The sequence below is a fragment of the Sus scrofa genome, chromosome 6 (assembly GCF_054392235.1).
Source record: "Sus scrofa isolate SSC_HxYL_T2T_F1_AM1 chromosome 6, Sscrofa_HxYL_maternal_Yorkshire_Landrace_v2.0, whole genome shotgun sequence".
Taxonomy (NCBI): Eukaryota; Metazoa; Chordata; class Mammalia; order Artiodactyla; family Suidae; genus Sus; species Sus scrofa.
In genome coordinates, this window is record NC_139388.1 from 163,112,479 (window position 1) to 163,128,307 (window position 15,829).

The following is a 15,829-nucleotide window of genomic DNA, read 5'->3' on the forward strand; positions in this document are numbered from 1 at the left end:
TCCAGTTTGCTTTAAATTGTCAAAAGCCATTCTCAGCCTTCTTCCTCCAGAATGTCCAGAAGGTCAAGGTCGGGGGGTAGCGGGCCCAGGGAGGCCTCAGAGGCAGGGCGGGTGGCACTGGGCTGGAGGAGGAGCCTGGATTTGGTGGGAGGATGAATGTGCTCCTTGCTGGCCTTCTCCTCGGCACATCATGTGTTCAGACCTCTTGCCTCTCTAGAACCTCTCCCCAGCGCCCTCTTCTTTCTCTCTGTCCCCTTTTCCCTCCACACTCCTCCCTGCTGACCAGACAACCAGTGCCGGTCTCTGCTGCTTGCCTTCCCTTTTCCGCTCCGGCCTCGGTCCTCAGGCTCCCCACCATCCCCTCCCTGGGCCTCTGCACGGTGGAGTGTCCGCCCTCTCATGACCTTTCTGCCCTGTCTTCCAGGTCACCCAGGTCCCAGGCCGCGTATGTGAACGGCAGTCTCCCGGCCACACAGCACATCAAGCAGGAGTCCCTGCCCGACTACCGGGCCATGGCGGAAGCTCGCGTGCCCCTGTCTGCCCACTGCCGGGCCCCGCCAGCCACAGGCCTGCACACGGACCTGGACCCCCCGGGCCGAGGCCTCGCCAACCCCGCACCTTCCTGCTACCTTCTGGGCAGTGAACCCAGCTCTGGCCTGGGCCCCCCACCCGAGGCCCACCTCCCTGAGGGAGGCCTGAAGCGCTGCTGCCTCTTGGGCCTGCCCCCCACCTCCTCGGCCTCCGCCTCCCCCTGTGCCTCCTCCAACATCACCTCCATCGTCCGCGCCTCCCAGACAGCTCTGGTCACCTGCGTAAATGGACTTCGGAGCCCCCCTCTGCCGGGAGACCTGGGGGGCCCTCCCAGGCGGGCCCGGTCCAGCCCTGCATCCACCGAGAGCCACGAGGGCGGTTTGCAACTCGAAGCCTGCCGGAAAGCCAGCTTCCTGAAGCAGGAGCCGGCGGATGAGTTCTCAGAGCTGTTCGGGCCTCACCAGCAGGGCCTGCCGCCCCCCTACCCCCTGTCTCAGCTGCCGCCCGGCCCAGGCCTCGGAGGCCTGGGGCTGGGCCTGGCGGGCAGGGGGGTGGCTGGGCGGCAGGCGTGCCGTTGGGTGGACTGCTGTGCAGCCTACGAGCAGCAGGAGGAGCTGGTGCGGCACATCGAGAAGAGCCACATCGACCAGCGCAAGGGCGAGGACTTCACCTGCTTCTGGGCCGGCTGTGTGCGCCGCTACAAGCCCTTCAACGCCCGCTACAAGCTGCTCATCCACATGAGGGTGCACTCGGGCGAGAAGCCCAACAAGTGCATGGTGAGTTCCCACGGCCGCCCCCGGCCGAGCAGCACCCACCTCGGGTTGGGTGCTGGCTGGGATCCCCCGGGCTTGAAGAGGGAAGGACCAATGCGATGGACGTGGCCACTGGTCGCAGCGTTAGTGCCTCGTCTCTGGGAACCTTGGCAGAGGGTCCCTCAGACTGGCCAGGTACCCCATCCTCCACCCTCCGTAGCCTGGTGCCACATACACTTGCTCAGGTGGTGACATACGTGCTCAGAGGTCAGAGAGGCTCAGCCAGCCTTCTCTCTCACCTGCAAGTGCACAGGGTCCCATCTGCTGATGTCCAGGTGAGTCATGGGGAGCACGCTCTGCACCCAGAGTCCTCCCCAGGGCGGCTCCCTGGGTCTCCTGGAGTGGCCACAGGCTTGTTTTCCCCCAAGGAGCTCAGTCCTCACCGGCGTCCAGCTTGAGAGCTGTGGGTCCCCAGGGCCAGCTTTAGGGAGAGGCCAAGGGTTCTCAGGGAAGGCCGTGGTTGGTGTCTGCAGTGTTCTGGCTGAGATTGAGACAAAGGTTTCCCGGGACACACGCTTTCAGTGTAGGCACCCAGGCCTCCAGCCCTTCCAACCGGCCCTTTCCGTTTCTCTCACTGTGGTGGGAGTCTGTCGGAGGCCAGGAATGTCATCTTAGTCCCTGATATCCTCAGCCAAGCCGCAGTCCCTACTGCCACGGCCCAGCCGGCCACCAGGACAGGTGCCTGTCTGCGGGGAGTGCAAGGGCAGAGGGAGCCACCAAGGCCCAGCTCCGTCTCCCCAGCCCTTGGGGCCTGAGCGAGGGAGAGGGAGGAAGCAGGGTGTCGTAGCCAAGGTTGAGTCACTGCACACTCATGTGCCATCACTGTCACCGGGCGGTCCTACCTCGTGGAGAACTCAGTCTGGGAAGGGGGGCAGCCTGGGGAGAGGTCCACCTGTGTTCCTGCTCAAAGCCCAGGGCAGCATTTGCAGGGCCCAGGAGGAGGCAGGAAGCTTGGGCATAAATTCCATCCTCCTGGGACCCGCTGTTCGCCCTTGGGGCCAGCTGCATGTGGAGCAGTGAGCTGGGCACCCACTGGACCTACTTTTTGGCTTTCAAGAAGGCTGGGTCTTGTGGATGAGAAGGAATTCACTGTATAGACGAGTGAGGGGCAGGGAGTGGCTTCTGCCAAAGAATGGAAGTAGAACGGAACCTGTGGTTGGCGTGCTGCGGTCGGGAGAGAGGCTGGCGTGAGCAGGCTGAGCAGTTGACCGTATCGTGTGCCTTTGGGCCGAGAGTTTGCTGGAGGGGGAGCTGGTGGCCGGGCCAGCTCCTGGCAATGCTCCAGTTCACTTGGGGTGTTGTGACACATGACTGGCAGGAGGGTGTGCCCCTGCCTGGAAGGAGATGCCTAGTGGAGGTCGCAGGACAGGGCTCCTGGACAGCGGACGGACCCTGTGTCTCTGAGCGCCTACAGTTGTCAGCTGCTGGTTACACACTCCTTCATGTCTTCTCTCCTATGGGTGACCCCACTGGGGTCTGTAGGGGCCCTTGTGGACGCTGCCTGGCCTGAACTCTGGCAAAGTGTGGTCAGTGGCCTTCTCGCACTTGGGTTCCCATGTGGAAGCACAGTGTCCAGGAGTTTCTGTTACGTTAGACATGAGGGACCTTGGAGATGAGCTGGGTCTTCCGCCCCTATTTTCCAGGTTGGGGAATGGAGGCCCAGTGAGGGGTCAGAGAGGCTCAGATCACTTAGAGCAGTCGCAGGATCTCTCTGTAGGATTTCTTTGCTGGAGCAGCCTGCCAACATCTCTTTTGGTTCAGCAGACTTTGGTGAAGCCAGGCTTCCACCTGGCCCTGGGGACCGAGACCTGGACCTGCCAAGGTCTTTGTCTGGGGGCACTCACAGTCAGGGATGGGTTGGAGATGGGTGTCGAGAGGAGTGACGAGGTCTGAGATGGAGGAGAAACCCAGAAGGGCTTCATGGAGGAGGTGATGTTCAAGCCATGTCTATATTCACCTGTGCTTGCATTTAATCTTTACAAGAGAGTTTTGTAAGACCAGGGGTTTTTACAGATGAAGATACAGAGGTTCAGTGGGGTCCAGCTGGCCTTCCACCTGCTACCGTGAGAACACGTCATCTTGCCTCCTAGGGGGGTTAGGATTGTGATCATAATACCGGCAAGCAGCTCCTGAATGCTGACTATGTGCAGGGGCTCTTTTAAGCCCTGTGCTCCTCACAGCCACCCCATGGGGCAGATACTATTAATCCCCATTTTACAGATGAAGAAACAGGCTCGGAGAGATTATGTAATTTGCTCAGGTCACACAGCTCATTGGAGACAAGCCCTAACAGTAATCCTAGAGGCTAATAACCATGACGTGCATCATACTAACAATAAGAGAAATGACTTGCCCAGATTACACAGCTAGTAACCACTGGCGCGGAAGCTGAACTCACATCTTTCTAAATGGTAATGCTCTTGTCTTCATTCATCTTCTCCTGTGAAACCACTTAGTCTCTGGGGTCCTGGGCCAGCCCTGCGGGGTGCCTCCTCTGAGAGGGTAGGTAGCAGAGGTCTCTGAGCTCCGCCCTGCCCCCCATGGGAGCGCTCCCCCTGCCTGCAAGGCTGGCACAGCAGGTAACCCGGGGAAGGAGCGGGCCTTCGCCGGCACCCAGATAAATAAAATCTCCCTTCCCTGTAAAATTATTAATTTCTCATGACAGGCCTCTGCTACCATGTGCTGTAATAGACAAAGGAATTTTGGACCCGGAGCCTCTGGAGAACAGGAAATAGATGAGACACTTTGATTGAAGAGTAAATGGCCCACTAAAATAGCAGTTAATCCTTTTATTATCTTTCCAGCAGCCGGTTCCACAGTTCTTTCATGAGGTAAGCCTTTCCCGCCCCGTCCAACTGTAACACTCTCGTCCGTCCTCCAGCTGGTTCACATTTAGCCTGTGGAGCCTGTGCTCCCGCACCGGGCGGGCTCCCCTCCACCCAGGCTGTTAGTCCCCAGGCCTCGCCGGCCCCCGGGGGGGGGGGCCCACACGCCCCCACCCTGCCCTCTCCTCGGCCCGTCCACGCCGTCCAGAGGAAGCTCCCTAATCTCTTTGCAATATCCTGTTATGTTTCTTACGTTGTTGGAGTTGTCTTAGCCTTATTAAATTTGGGGTTTCATCTGCGTTACGATAGCAAGATTACGTCCAACCCAAATACTGACGCGACGCCTCCAAGACGTTAACTTTGAAAAGATTAATTTCTTGCTTTCTTAGGTTGGCTCTCCCAGACGGTTGGAATTCTGATTGTCTGAGACCCAGAAATTAGCAGACTGTGAGTTTGCTGCTCTGCACTTTGAGAGAAAGACAGGCAGCGTGAAAAAAGGAAAACCTCTTATAACTTTGGGTTTTTTGAAATAATCATGACAGTAAGCCCTGAGTTTTGTGAAGAGCTTGACCATAGCTGTGAGTAGAGCGTGGAAGATGTGAAAGGCAGGTGAAAGCCCAAGTCTAGAGTCACACCGACCTGCGGGCTGTGTGATCTCAGGCAGGTGACTTAACCTCTCTGAACCATAGCATATTCATTTGTAAAATGGGGCGGTGATAGTAGCTACCTCTTAGGACTCTTGCTGTTAGGGTTAGAAGAGATGACCTATGGAGGTGCTTGGTTCATTCTCCCCTTCCCCAGTCATGCTCTTCACACTGATCATTTTAGAGGATCCGTGCAGTAGCTTTAGGAGTTAGGACAGGATCACTGATGGATGTTTTACAAACAGGACCCTGCGGTTCAAAAGAGCCCGTCAGTAGTGGAACCTGGACTTGAGGTCAGCTAATTGCTGCAGCCTCTGCTGTTGGTGAGGTTAACAAGGCTGTCACATATGCTGGTGGCCTTGTCAGGGGTCTGCCCACAATGCAGAGCACCTGCTCTGTGCCAGATGGTGGCTATTCGGGGTGACTGGAGCTCGAAAAGGGAGCAGGCCAGGGAGGAGGCTCTAGTCCCTGCCCTCCGGGTCCTGAGGCCAAGCTGGAGCCTCGAGGCTGGGCTCACCTCCCGTCTGGGTTCCTCTGGCAGCTGCAGCCACACTGACCGTTGGTCCCCATCTCTTACCCCGTCCAGTCTGTCTTGGGTGCCATTGGACCTGGGACCAGGAACATACATCAGAGGGAGGCTTGACAGGGGGTCTGGCATTGTGTCTTCGCAAAGTCCTGAGGGAGGAGAGACCTAACCTATTCTGAGAAAAGCTGTGTCCAGCCCTGGATCACCATGCCCATTTTACAGAAGTAGAAACTGACTTTCACAGACAGTGAAAGGGCACAGCCTGCCCTTGGGTCACCTGGTGGTGCCGCTCGAACCATTCCACAGTCTACACGGCCCTCCCCCACACCTCCCTCTGCCCAGCCTCTCCCTTCAGCAGAGTCGAGCCCTCTGTGCTTCTCACCTCACACTGGGAGGGGGCCGAGGCGTCTGCTCCTCCCCCGCCCCCATGTCCTAAGACCCGCCAGGTCCCAGATTGGGCGCGTTCCTAGGCCAGCTGACACCCCTGCCTCATCTCAGCCTCTCAGGCTCATCCCAGGGAATTAGCCAGGAGTTTGAACTGTCTGAGCAGCTGCGTTTATCAGCCCATCCTCACCCCGTGTGGAGGGGGCAGGGGGAGACTCGCTCTGAGGGGATGGGGGTCAGCAGAGCACAGCAAACGGGGCAGTTTCAGTGGACAGGGAGGGGGCTTCCCGAAGGGGCTGGCCACCAAAAGCTGGGGCAGGTTTGACTGGGAAAGTGACCCTCCACTGAGGGAAGACCCTTCCCCCTGAAACACTTGCCTCCCTGGAGGGGCAGCCTCCCCCGTGGGCCAGGCCTCGTACTGGGCGTTGGACGTCCAGAGGTGAAGATGATATGATGGGAGACTTCTGGCACTGCGGAGGGGATGCTGCCCTGGAACCGTGCCATCTTGCTGGATGAGGGCGGGAGGGCGGGAGGGGAGCCAGCAGCTGAGGAGTGGAGCCTGGCTGCATTACCTTGTCCGAGTCAGCCATGGGGGATGGGAACGTTCCTGAAATACTCACCGGGTGTTTTTCAATATTTAGGGCTTCCGTGCAGCACTCAGAACATTCCTGGAGTCTGGCATTATCCTCATTTAACAGATGGGGAAAGGATGGTCCAGCTCATGCCCAAGTTCAGGCCCCACGTACATCATGGGGTCACACTTGATCCCAAGTCTCAGCCTGACTCTGGAGACGGTGTGCTTAGCCTGGAGCTCAAGCCACCTCCCAGGCACAGAACCACGAGTCTGCTTAGAAGTGTTGAGAGAATATCCGATCTGAACTCATTGGCAAGGTGACACTGAGTGCGTCCGGTGTGCCAGGCCCTGGTGGGCAGTGGGATCACAAGAGAATCAGAGCCAGCCTGGCCTGGTGGACCAGGGAAACGGATAGACGTGTGCCTTTAACCATTTTTCCCAATTTGGCATCCCATCACTTTCAGAGCCGCAGGTCCCCTGCACGGCTGACATGATGGGTCTTTTGTTCCAGAGCAGAGGAGAGAGAACTCACGTGATGAAGAATAAGACAATTCACCTTTTTAAAAATAAATAACCTGCTGTACAGGAGCCCAGAGAGGCCAAGCTGGTCCAACCAGTTCGGGTCACCAAGTCCATCCACCTTGGAAATGGGGATCTGAGCCTGGCCTCGTTCTGGGCATGGGATCTAGGTAGGAAAAACTTTTTGAGCAAAGGCAGCCATCAAGTTGGCATCCAGATGTGTCCTCATGAACCACCATTACCGAGGCCTTGGCTTTTGCTGATGCTTCTGTCTGAAATACTTTCCCCACCAAGCAAACTCTTAACCATCCCGCAAAACCCAGTCCAGCATCCCCTCCTCGCCTCCCCCTTGCTTTGTGCTTCCTGTTCTCCCAGCCCGTGTTGCTCCTGGTGTGGCTGAGTGTCTTGGGGACCACATGCCCTTTGACGTGTGGCCTGCCCTTGGAGACAGAGGAGCTGAACCTGCTCCCTAGTACAGAGGCTCTGCTTTGGTGGTCATGTGACCCCTCACCATGGCTCTGTGAGGTTTCCTGGACACTGTCCTCCAGAGTGGTTTCCGTGAAGTCACAAGATTGGAGGGACTTTTTTTTTTTTTTTTTTTTCTCTCACTGTACAGCAAGGGGATCAAGTTATTCTTACATGTATACATTACATTTTTTTTCCCCACCCTTTGTTCTGTTGCAACATGAGTATCTAGACGTAGTTCTCAATGCTACTCTGCAGGATCTCCTTGTAAATCTATTCTAAGTTGTGTCTGATAACCCCAAGCTCCCGATCCTTCCCATGGAGGGACCTTAAATGTGGTCACAATCACCCCCTAATCTGGTGCTTGAAGTTTTCCTGCAAGAAAGTCTTAACTTGAAACCTGACTTTGCTGCCTCTCAGCCTGTGATTGTGTGCAAGCTACCTGACGTCTGTAAGCCTGTTTTCTTCCCCGTCACGTGGCGGTACCAGGACTCATGAGGCTTTAGTGGGGTCCCACACACGAGATGCTTGTGTAGTGTCTGGCACACGGGAGGCGTACAACAAATGGTTCTGACTGCTCTGGGCAGTTTGCATTAGGCAAGGTGAAGAGGGAGAGTCTAAAATGCAGAGTGGCTCTGCATCGTGAGCATCGCCAAGGAACAGGAAAGGTTGTGGTAAGTCCCAGCCCTGCCATGGATGGGCCATGTGACCTCGGAGGGGTCACTCGGCTGTGCTGAACCTCAGCTTCCTGACTGAAATGGGATTGGTGCCTAGCATTCTGGGTTTCTTAGAGGCCCGACAGATGCAAATGCTCTTTCCCCTTTTGAAGTCAAGGTTCCGGCTCCACAGATCTTGGCTTTTACTGGATGACTTCTTCTCTCCCCTAGTTTTTAAAAATCAAACTCAGGAGCCTTCATAAAGAGAGGCTTTCTGGGTGTTCCCATTGTGGCTCAGCAGTAACGAACCCAGCTAGTATCCACGAGGATGCAGGTTCATTCCCTGGCCTCACTCAGGGGTTGAGGATCCGGCATTGCCGTGAGCTGTGGTATAGGTCGCAGACGTGGCTTGAATCCTGTGTGGCCGTAGCGTAGGCTGGCAGTTGAAGGCCCCCTCTCGTCACTGCACAGGGGGAAACTGAGGCCCTGATGACTGTGGCCTGCCAGGAAAAGGGCACAGGAAGTGGGGAGTCATCCCAGCTCGCTGCTCCCTGGCTGTGCAGCCTTAGACAAGTCATGTCATTCCTGAGCCTCCGCTGGGCATCCATAAAATGGGGTGTGTGATGCTCCCCCAACAAGACTCTCTGTGGGGCATGGAGGCCTGTGCTCCACAGACTTCAGAGTGCTCTGGAGAGGGGTCACGTTGAGTCCCCCGATCCCTGTCTAGTGCACCTGCCCATAACCAGCCTCAGAGAACACGCTTACCCTCGCAGGCATCTTCCTTCCAGATGGACTTCCCATCAGACACAGAATTGTTAGCCACGTGCTCCCCAAATGCAGTTTCTGCCCTTCGGGGCTCTGTCTGCAGCTCTCCTGGCCTCCCCCTTCTCCTCCTCTGCTCCCCACCCCCTCCCTGTCACCCCCCCCACGCCCATTCACTTCCCCACCGCAGCCCTCCATCTCCAATTCCTGACCCCAGCCCTGTCTTATTCAAATCCGGAGCCAAGAATCGGTGGCCCAATGGCTACATGCATAGGATAACTGCTGGGCTTCGAGTCCCCACTCTGCCCTTCACCAGCCCTGAGACCGCACATAAGTCACATGACCTCTCTCAGCCTCAGCTTCCTGTCTCTGTGAAAGGGAAAGTGGTGTGAGAATTAAATGAGCTCATGTATATGGAGCACTTACCTCATGCCTGGCAAAGTGCTCCATGCCTAAAAACAGGAGCCCTTGTTCCTTTTTTTTTTTTTTTTTTTTTTTTTTGTCATCAAACTTGAGCTCTTGTAGAGACGAGAATTCCTGGGAGCACCAAACTTGAGGGTACGGGCAGGAACACGAGCCAAGTTTTGTGAACTCCACGCTGCTTGATGGAATATGAAAAAAATTAAGGATAAAAAAAAACACAAGCCTCTGAATTGAATTTAAAATAATAAGGAGAGAAAACGCTTTTGACTGTAATGTAAATGGAATTGAAATGATTCTCTTATTGGAATGAGAAAGTCAGATAAAATCAACAGTGACTCGGAGAAAGTGTCCAGAACATGTTTTCTAAGCGGGACATCCTGGAAACGGTAATGGTCGTGATGGAGCATTAATAGGCTCTGTCTCCACTGCATGGCAGATGGGTTATCTGAGCCGACTTCACGCGCCTCCCTTGGACCTCAGCGTCCTGGCTCCATCTTTTAAGTGGGTGATGGGGCCTCGGTCACCACAGACGCTCTGAGACCAGGGACAATCAGCTCGCCTGTTCCCCTCCCTCAGGAGAATGCTGTGGGCTCAGCTGTGTTGTCTCTCCCTCCGCCCTGCCGGTTTTCGACACCCATGCTGTGCCGGGTTCAATGCTAGAAGCAGGGGTGCAGCGTCAGATGACCTCGAGGTGAGGGAATTAGCCACATGCCTCAGAGACACAGAATGGGGAGAAGACTTCCTCCAGGACGTCATGAGAGGAGGGCTTTGAAGGGAGGGTAGGAGCTTTCTAGGTGCAGACCATGAGGAAAGGCATTTCAGGGAAAGGGAACAGCATATACAAAAATGTGACGGTCTTGACCCTGGGGAGGGGGGAACAGAGATGTCCTCTTGTGCTTGGAATGCATTCTGTGTGTTGGGGCTGGGAGCAGAAATGGCAGTCGGGTTGGACTTTAAAGGGCCTTGAAGCCCCGAATGGAGAGCTTGGACTCTACCTGGAGGACAGTGGCGAGCGTGGTAGAAGGATTCTGAGCTGGAGCGTGATGGAATCAGCGTTAACATTTAGAACGCTGGTCGTGTGGCAGGTGTGTCCAAGGGGGAGCAGCGGTCAGCAGGTGAGGACACAGAGGTCCAGGAAGGTGCCATCTTCTGTGGGTCCACCAGAGCAGACAGCAGGGCCTGGCTGCCAGCCAGGGCCTGGGCACCACAGGACAGGCCAGCCCAGCCCCGTGAGCTGCGCTAGGCACAGTGTCTGCACCTGATTGGGTCCCAGAGTGCCGTTGCCCTTTGGAAAGAGCATCCAGCACGTTTACCAGTGGGAAATGGGAAAGGCATTTCCCATAATGTGGCTCCGTAAAGTTTGCACAACTGTTCTTTGTTTTCCATCCATCCCCACAATAAATCTTCCTCCGCTGCCAGGACTGGGGCCTCCGCGGTCTGTAAGTGATTACAGCACTGACTTGAGCAGCACTGCCTCCTCGAGATGCATTCTTCTGACGTGGGTAATGATACAATGAGAGTCCACCTCGGAGACTCCGAGGCCTTGCGAGTGGCGATGTCCAGGCGGCCAGGAGGGAGCTGCCTGATGGAGAGCAGCCTGCTCTGGCCTCCTGGATGAGTCTGCCATGTTGGGCAAGAAGCCTCAGAGAGCAGATGGGCATGGTGGTCCTGGGCTGTGTGCTTCCTGGGGGTAGAGATCTCTGCTGGGCGTGGGGAAGGGCAAGCCAGGGATTGTTTAGCTGATGGACCATCTACCAGGCTGTTTGACTGAGCCAGAAGGCCGAGGGTGTTGGAGCTAAAAGGAACACTTGGAGCTTTGCAGGCCCTGGCGAGGCCCTGGGGTGCAGAGTTTTGATGGGTAGTTCCTATGCTCAGGTAATGCACAGGACAGGGGCGGGATCCCTGTTTTATAAGGGGCTCGCCAAAGTCCGGAGTGGAAGCTACCTGGCCAGGTATCACCTCTGGGGCTCCACCCCTTGTCCCTGGCGCCCTGCTCTGACATCTTCCCACTGCCCACAGTTGTTTCTGCACCCTTATTTAACCACACGTCTGTGCTCCCTGGCATCCGTTGAACCCTTTGTTTGGGGAATCAGTTTGCACTGTGATGTCATTTCGGACCAGGTTTAGTTGCCAATGAACATGATCGCAATGGGAAGTCAAGAGAATCTGGCCCCAGGAGGAAAAAGCAGTCCGCTGTGCTTCCAATAATTCCTCAAGATCCACCCCCCGCCACTACCCGCTCTGTTCCTTCTCCCCAGGCATCCTCGGGGAGGCCACAAGTCTGCAGTGCCTTCTTGCTCTGCAGAGTCGCAGAGTCTGGCTGAGTACCTGCCATGTGCCAGGCCCTGCCATGCATTGCCTGACCTGCGTTGCCTCCATCTTTACCATCACTGCCTCCCAAATTCTAGGGAACACTGGCTTGTGTTGTGTTTGGGGGAAGGGCCCTCCAGGGCATCTCGTCTGATGCTGCTCCCAAGCCCTGCGGCCCCCTTTGACAGATGGGGACCTGAAGCCCAGGGCGGGCGATGGCCCACTGGAGGCCCCATAGGGGCGTGGCTGGCGGCTTGTGCAGTCCGCATGTGTCAGAATCACCTTCCCTCCCAGCAGGATCGGGTTCAGGCAGCTCTGCCTAGCAGGCTCTAGGGAGGCCATAACCAGTGGTGGGTTTCAGACAACACAGCTTCTTGAGTTAGAAAAGCACGCTGGTTGATTGCTGTGGGTGTCAGGCCCAGAGGAAGCCTGACTTGTGCAAAGCCCACACAGGGGTGCACCAGCAAGAGTCTGCAGCTCCTCAGCCTGCCCCTCCTGCTTGCCCTCTTCATGCATATGTAGCCCCCGGCTTTGGGCCTCAGTTTCTTCATGTGTGCGATAAGGCCTTTTGATCAGTTCCAAGCCCTTATGTTTCCTGCCCTTGACTCGGCCAGTCTGGGTAGAGACAGTGTGGGCCAGGGGTTCAGAGCTTGGTTCCCTCCCCAGCTCTTCATCAAACTGCCTGTGACTGTGGGAAAGTCACCGGACCCTTTGTCTCAGTTTTTTCATCTGTAAAATAGAAGGATCAGATGCCGGGATCCCTAAGATCCTTTGAACTCGGCTTATCCTTCCACATTTCTGGGCGGGGCCCCGGGGAGGAGGAAGATGATGCAGGGCAGGGAAGGGGTAGGTGTGGGTTCCTGCTGAGCTGCCTGACCTCAGTTCCTGCCGCACTCTTCTCTCGCGCGCTGCTCCAGCCACACTGGTTCCTGGCTGTTCGTCAGACGAGCTGAGTTCATCCCCCCACTCAGGCTCTTTGCGTGACTTCCTTCTGCTCAGAGTTCTCTTGCTCCAGCCCTACCTCCCTTCACACAGGTCCACAGAGGCTTTCCTGGAGGTCCATGTCCCCTCCTCTGGGAGGCCTTCCCTGACCACCTGTCTAATGTAATACCTTCAGCCACTCTCTGCCCCTCATACTGCCTGACATTATGTGTCTGATCTGTTCCCTCCATTCAAACATAAGCCCCATGAAGTTGAGATCTTTGTATTTTTTTTCCCTGTTGCATCTGTCTCCAAAGCCTCAGACAGTTCCTTGCACATGGTATGTGACCACAATTATTTGCTAAATGAATGTGATTGAGTGAAAAAGAGGAGAATCTGGGGTTCCTGTTGGGCTAGTATCCATGAGGATTCGGGTTCAATCCCTGGCCTTACTCAGTGGGTTACGGGTCTGGCACTGCTGTGAGCTGTGGTGTAGGTCACAGACATGGCTTGGATCCCGAGTCGCTGTGGCTGTGGCGTAGGCTGGTAGCTGCCACTTCGATTCCACCCCAAGCCTAGGAACTTCCTTGTACTGCAGGTGCAGCCCTAAAAAACAATAAATAAGTAAATAAGTAAAAAGCTAAAGAGGAGGAGCTGCCTCAGCGGGGCAGAGGTGATGGAGTGTACTGGGAAGGTTCTTTGCAACAAACTCCCGGGCTGTGGTGAGGATTGCACGGGTTGCTGTCTGAGGGGCATCTCGATGCCCGATGGGTAGTGTGCCCAGAGAGCCCAGCACGGCGCCTAGTGCACAGTTAGTGCCCAGTTCTCCCCCCGCCCCCGTGCCACCCCCAATTTCCCTTCCTCTGTAATCTGCAGTGTCAGGGGATAGGAGAGGTTGCACTGCAATTCCTCCAACTCATGGAATGTCAGACCCAGACAAGAGCTTCGAAACCATTGTCTGAGACACCTTCTGGCTCGATCCTGTTTGTGGATTTGGAAACTGAGGCCCAGAGAGGAAGGGTTCTTGTCCAGGTCCCCATGCTGTTACTGGGGCTTGGAGAGAAGTTTACAATCAGGCGCTCTGCATAGTAGATGCTCTGTAATTAGCTGCTGCTGCTGCAGCTGTTTATCATTAATTCCGTCTCCACAGAGCCTGTTTTTATGACCATGGGCCCAGAGATAGAGCAAGAGTACAATTTTGCATTAATTGACAACAAAAGGACTGTTACAGCCAAGAATGCAGCGGGGGAATGATTAAACCTCCCCAAAGCAGCAGCTACTTTAAAGTGCAAGGAAGGAGGGAACGTGGCATTTATCAGGAATGTGCCCTCCTCCGGATAGCAGGTTAAGCCCTTAGTCTCTGTTTTCTCAGTGAATCTTTTGATGTTGGCATTACTGTCCCATTATATGGATGAGGAGAGTAAGGCTCAGACAGGTTAAGTGCTGGGGTTCCGATCCTCAGCCTCGCCCTGGGCCAGAATACCCTCTGTGTCAGCCTTATTTTCCATAATTGAGCAGGCACTGATCACTCCCTGTTTGCATTAGACCCAGAGGACCCCTGTCAAGGCATCTTCATTACTGAGATGCCCTCAAAAGCTATCACATCATCTGGGTTTTGCATAGATCTTTCCACTTGACCTGCACTGGGGTAGAGGTGGGATGCTGTTTCAAGAATCATCGCTATGGAGTTCTCGTCGTGGCGCAGCGGTTAACGAATCTGACTAGGAACCATGAGGTTGCGGGTTCGATCCCTGGCCTTGCTCAGTGGGTTAAGGATCCGGCGTTGCCGTGAGCTGTGGTGTGGGTCACGGATGCGGCTCAGATCCCACCTTGCTGTGGCTGTGGTGTAGGCCGGCGGCTACAGCTCTGATTAGACCCCTAGCCTGGGAACGTCTATATGCCGTGGGAGCGGCCCTAGAAAGGCAAAAGGACAAAAAAAAAAAAAAAAAAAAAAAAAAAAAGAATCATAGCCACAAACACAGGGCATCCTTGTGTGCAGGGAGACAGTGACCTCCTCACCAGTTAGGAGAGGCACACAGGAGTCAGAGGGAGGGGCTTGGGGGCAGCTGCTTGGGGTCCAGCTCTGAGAACCGGGTCAGGGTGGAGGCTTCTGTGGCCCAAGACGGCCCATACCAGGCAGTGGAGAGAGTGTGGGTCCCATGGCCTGTAAGAGTTGGGGTTGGGATTTGAAGCCAGGGAAGCCTGAAAGCACAACCACTCCTCGTGACTCTGCCTTGAGGGCTTCTGGAATCCAGTTCTGATCCCTTTTTCACCATGGCCTTGCCTGGACCAACTCTTTCCTTGTTCTGGTTTCAGTTTCCTTATGTTTGGTGGGAGTGAAAATCCTGCCTCCTCTGCTGGAGGTTGCTTACTGCCCATCATCCTGTATCATGCTCACAACAGCCTTTTGTCTCTGGGACCATCGCCCCATTGTCCCAGGGAGGACACGAGGGCCTGGTGAGGCAGGGAAACCAGTGAAAGGTCATAGGGCAGGTCAGCGGTGATGCCCAGGGCAGGTGGTTCTCCCCCCACTTATGCCCCAGGTGAGCCCGGCTGGCAGGTGGGGGGACAGATGAGGTGTGGAGCCGAGGCGAGAGGAACAGAGGGTGTGCCGCCTGCAGTCAACACCTCTGTCGAGAAGTTCTCAGCTCGTGCCTTCAGAGTCCTGAAATCATCTCCACACTGTGAACCCAGGAAGATTCGTCCTGACAAAGGGTTGGCCGAATCAGCCTGGGGACGCTCCTCCCGCAGCCGGGTGGTAGTTGCAGGCTTTCAGGAGCTATTGGAGGTGGTTACTGCCAGGTATAAATTAGATTCACCTGGCAAGGCCCCGCTTCCCACTGGAATTTTCTTGAATATGCCGCCTTCAGATTCCGTCAGAGAGGAGGATGCCTGGGCCCCCGGGGAAGCCGGCCGGTGGGAAGGAGGAGTTTCCTGGACTTATTGATGAGATGGGCAGAGTGAGCAGGGCCTCATCTTGGCATTGGCTGACCCCAGCGCTTTTGGCTTCAGCCTCTGCCTCCATAAAAATACTAAAAATTACATTTTATGACAGCGTTGGTTTAAAGACAACATATTTATATTATGTATGAAAACATTTTCTTGGACCTAAAAGCTTTTTCTTCTGATTTTTAAATGAGATTGCATTTTCGGCATTTCCCGTCATGGCTCAGTGGTAACAAACCCAACTAGAATTCATGAGGTTGCAGGTTCGATCCCTGGCCTCACTCAGTGGGTTCAGGATCCAGCATTGCTGTGGCTGTGATGCAGGCCAGCAGCTACAGCTCCGATTCGACCCTTAGCCTGGGAACCTCCATATGCCTCAGGTGCAGTCCTAAAAAGACAAAAGAAAAAGGGAAAAAAGAAATGACACTTTTGTGGGTCCCTGAAAGTATTGTGGACTTTGTGTACTATGTGTGCTGTGCCTGGTGGACAGGTCAGCTCTAAAGCAAGCCTACAGAGGCTGGGAATCCTTGA

The 15,829-nt window shown here is 55.3% G+C and overlaps 1 protein-coding gene across 4 annotated transcripts in view; it reads left to right on the forward strand.

Annotated features, from left to right (window-relative positions):
• Positions 1 to 15,829, forward strand: part of GLIS1 (GLIS family zinc finger 1) — a 225,235-nt gene that overhangs the window by 140,920 nt on the left and 68,486 nt on the right. For 3 of the 4 annotated variants that reach the window (XR_014808280.1, XM_084965083.1, XM_021096612.2), the window contains exon 4: positions 425 to 1,307. Coding sequence is in view for 2 of the 4 variants with exons in the window: in XM_084965083.1 (XP_084821209.1) it covers positions 425 to 1,307 (883 nt within the window). In the remaining 2 variants the exon portion in view is untranslated. Of the gene's footprint in view, positions 1 to 424; positions 1,308 to 4,008; positions 4,175 to 15,829 lie in introns of all 4 variants that reach the window. The other variant, XR_014808281.1, reaches the window with a different exon arrangement.